The sequence below is a fragment of the Apaloderma vittatum genome, unplaced genomic scaffold (assembly GCF_000703405.1).
Source record: "Apaloderma vittatum isolate BGI_N311 unplaced genomic scaffold, ASM70340v1 scaffold12210, whole genome shotgun sequence".
Classification (NCBI taxonomy): domain Eukaryota; kingdom Metazoa; phylum Chordata; class Aves; order Trogoniformes; family Trogonidae; genus Apaloderma; species Apaloderma vittatum.
The window spans coordinates 67976-72096 of NW_009694036.1; the positions used below are offsets into that span (position 1 = coordinate 67976).

At 42.9% G+C, this 4121-nt stretch overlaps 1 protein-coding gene across 1 annotated transcript; it reads right to left on the minus strand.

Moving 5' to 3' along the window:
* Positions 1-1356: 1356 nt before the first annotated feature.
* Positions 1357-4116, minus strand: RASL11B (RAS-like, family 11, member B; the record flags this gene model as incomplete). The annotated part of the gene is made up of 3 exons (XM_009866101.1): positions 1357-2159; positions 2980-3056; positions 4092-4116. Coding segments are annotated over 3 exons (570 nt in total), but the record flags the coding sequence as incomplete, so codon positions are not given.
* Between the last annotated feature and the right edge of the window lie 5 nt (positions 4117-4121).

The following is a 4121-nucleotide window of genomic DNA, read 5'->3' on the forward strand; positions in this document are numbered from 1 at the left end:
ACAACCATATGCTGAGCAGGCGAGCCTGTGCAGCAGTTACCTAGTCCCAGTGCAAACATCCTCCTCAGGACTCCCTTTGAACACAAATAAAATAGTTGAAGACTTGTAATTTGATCAAGTTCTTCATTATGACATAGCTCAATACATAAAGCTAGGGGTTTTTTTTCCTTGTTTAAGGAGAAAGTGGCAGTCACTTACAAAGCCTTAGTGTTCTTCCAGATTTTGACCTACCTCACACCATTCCTTTCTCACTGGAAGTTTTTTGACAAGGGGAAATGAAGAATCTCATTTTAATTTGAAAGGTCTATGCTTTATTCAGTTCCTCTCCTAAAAGGATTTCTTAAAAGGAAGTTGTAAAGTAGTTGTGAGAGCTCCCCCCCTGTGGTTTATGCTAATAAAGCAACAGTATCAGCAGGCAAGGCCTTCTAACTGTTTCTGCAATGTATACGTTACCTACTCTGAGAAAACTACTACTTTGTCTCAAAATTTCACTGATTATTGTCCATTGTTTCTCATCCATGAAGAACACACAGGGAAACACGCAATTCAAAAATTTAATGTTGAACCAGGCAGTAAGAATGAAAAGTCCACTCCCTAGAAGGAGTAACTGTACACAAAATAAATAAGTTACAGTTTAAACAAAAGCACAACTGGCTTTTTAAAGTGCATGTGTATAAGGCCTTTAGCCTGTGAACTCCATTGGCTCAATGTTAAAAAAAATAATAATAAAATAATTATATACACACAAATCTGCAACACGTGTTTAAGGTTGAAGAGGGACTGGCTCCGCTCAGAACAAACCACCAGCTTCATTGCCTGGAGCCAGCCGTGCTTCACACCGAGCTGAATCACAGCCACATTCCTTCTCTGCCTGTTGAACAGAGAGGTATCCGACACCGGCAGCTCTAATGGACTATCACTCCAACTCCACACTCATTTCTTAAAAGCTCCATGTTGGATCATTTAGTCTGTACAGTATTTTTTTTTTCACATAGTAAAATAACCCACAAGGTATTTGTAATTAGGTAAGTTTACACTCTGCAGACAATAGCTTTGCATACAAAGAGACAGGTCAAGTTGTCAGCAGTAACACAGCTAGTAAAAAAATAAAGGACCATTGTTTAGAGTCTTGATACCCAGTTGTGTCTGCTTATTTTACACTTATTTTTACAGAGCAACTTCATGTTTGTTTATGTTCTGAAATACATGGGAAATAAACAGTTGTACTGTGCAATAAAATTAAATGGCTAGATCATGCTGTCCTTCATCCATGTGAAAATAAGACTCGAGTGGCTACTTCTGAACAGTGAACTGCAGTTCAGGGTGTTTTCCCTGCTCAAGTACAAGTTGAGTTACAGCTAAAAGGTTGTTTCTGCACAAATGAAAACCAAATCTGTCCAACTGGAAAAAAAAAGGCAAACTGAAAGCTTGTTTCATTTACTGAAAAAGGTCTTTTTCCAAATGAAAATACTTGTTCTGCAAGTCACATCCTAGAACTATTTCAAGAGTTTTTGAGTCTGTTTTCCTTTTCCAATCTGCCACTGTTTGTTTTTTAAGCAACAGCTTAAGAACTTCTACAGCCATGCAAGAAAGCTACCCAAACCATCCTTCTTTCACAATGCCTCAGACTCTAGATGTGCCAAACGCCCCAGGTTTCAGTCTTGGGATAAAGAAGACCAACGGTTCTGCTGTCAAACAGAAGTGACAGTCCTCACTTTGGCAGACAAAGCTTGCTTGAACCTTCTCTTCAGATCCTGCATGTTGGGTGATTTTGGCCGTGGAATAAGAGAGGTTCTCCTTCTCTCCGGGGTGCTGGTTGTTTGCTGTTTACTGACTTCTTTACAGAGGAGATGGAATGCATTGAAGATGTCGTTGTAGTTTTCACTGACGGATACTTCGTAGAAAGTACAGCCCAGCATGTTGGCCAGCTGAAGTCCATGCTGAGGCTCCACCTCTTTGATATGCAAGAGGTCAGCTTTATTTGCGACGATGACGATGGGGACTGCGTTTCCTGGATGCAACTGTCGAACGTGATGGTAAAGGTGACTGAGCAGTTCATAGCTCTTATAGTCTGTGATGGAGAAGACGATCACCAGGGCATCAGCCCAGCGAATGCATCTGTTCAACTGCTCATTACAGTGCAAACTGTGTTCATGGATCTGAAAAATGAAAGGTCTCATATTAGATAGGTGAAGTCATAAAAGATTAAAGGAACCTCTCTGTAAAGCCAGATAGCATTTTACAGCTTCAGACATAGATATTCACATTTCACAGTACAAGCTTAATCCGAGCATGGCGAATAAATGCATATGTTGATTCAGCTGCAAAAAGCTGGAATTTAACATTGGAGTTTGCTATACTCAAATGGAAAATTGACCTGAGTAGTTCTTCATGCAGAGAAAGACTTTGTAGTTCCACAGAATGGGAAATTAACTGGCTAGACAGTAAGTCTGGGGAAGCAAAAGATATGAGCTGGAAGCATTTAGACCTGGAGTGTTGCCCAGTTCAAAAAGGCAACAATCCAGCATTACTCAGGTCTATACATTCATAACTTTAACTTCTGACACACTAATGAGTGCAGCCACAAAATAGCAGACTTTGCTTTCTATCACACACATTTATGAAGCTTCTTGGGCACTGGCCATGACATTTTCTTCCACATGTACCCTATTTTCACAGAATCATTGCTGGGTTTGTGTCTAATGTTCCCAATGTACAGGAACAAGACACTTAAGTAATTCAGCCACTCAAAAGTAATGGGCCTCCAGAGTACAAATGATTTACCAAATCAGTAAATTGTTTTCCTCCCACCATACTACAGGCATGCAAAACATCTGGCGTCAGTGGTGACAATGCAGGCTACCACCTCTCCTGCACAGACCACCAAACTCTGAAATGGACCATAATAAGACGCTGCATGCAGAGGGACACGAGCACACCCAGGTTCAAAGCTGCTTTAGCGAACCACATCAAGCTCACCTGAACTCCTGGAGTATCTTGCACTTGAATAGCCAACATCTCTCCATCTATCTGGATATGCCTGCTATAGAGATTACCTGCCAAGAACACCAACAGGTTCATGAGTACAGCCACCACTATACACACAAATTAAACGTTGCTTCTGGTGTATCACTGTTCATGAAGTTAGAGACCAGTGTCATAAGTTTTTTTATGTGTGACAACCCATAAATTTATTACTTCACTAGAAGTCTGGGACGTAATCCTGCATTGACTTGTTTCGAAACTTGGCATTTAGTATCGTGCAACTTGGAATTAAATCACTTCTTAAAGACTGTCTTGGCCAAGATGATGAAGGTAAGCATGCAAAACACCTTTTATTATAGAAAAGAAGTTTGCTTTTCATTTTGCATTTTCACATTTCAGTGAAGCTCTCTCCTAAGTGGCCTGTAAGATTTGTTGGATCTTTTTATTTGTTTGGCTTCTTCGTGTGTCTTCCTCAACAGAATGCTGTATGTTTTACCTTCACATTCCTTCAGTTTTCCCCACTGCACTACACTCAAAGAAGCACACAGCATCACCTTTTTGGTTTTCCCCGTTAAGCTGACACAAACTAGATCATTTAGTGTCTGGAATTCCATTTGCAAAGGATAATATTAGGTTTACACAACATTTTCTTGGTGTAGCTAACAAGCCTTCTTCAGGGAGGGACATTTTCACCGTCTGAAGTAAACCTTGTTTCCGTGAAACAGGGCACCGGTGAAGCCATGAACACGAACGGCTGTGACTGCGCGCCCCTTTCCCCACACGGGGAACAAGTTTTACTGCAGAGAGCTGCCAGCCCGGTAACCTCTCGGCGCTTCGTGGCCGGTGAGAACACCGATCGGATGCACCTCCAGCCCCAGGTTTAACTTCTTTCTTTTGCACTCGGGATCTGCCTCACTGCTGAGGCCGCCCACGCGTATTTCCAGGGCTTGCATCCCTCCCACGCCCCTCTGCAGCCCGGGCACCCCCGGAAGAAGGCGGCGGAGGCCCCGCTGCTCTCACCTCACGGTAAACCCCTCCCCGACCCCGGCACCGGCCGCCCACGGAGCGCCCGATCCCCCAAAACGCGGCGGCAACAAAGCCCTCACCTGCGTTCCTCTCGTAGTCGCCGATGAACC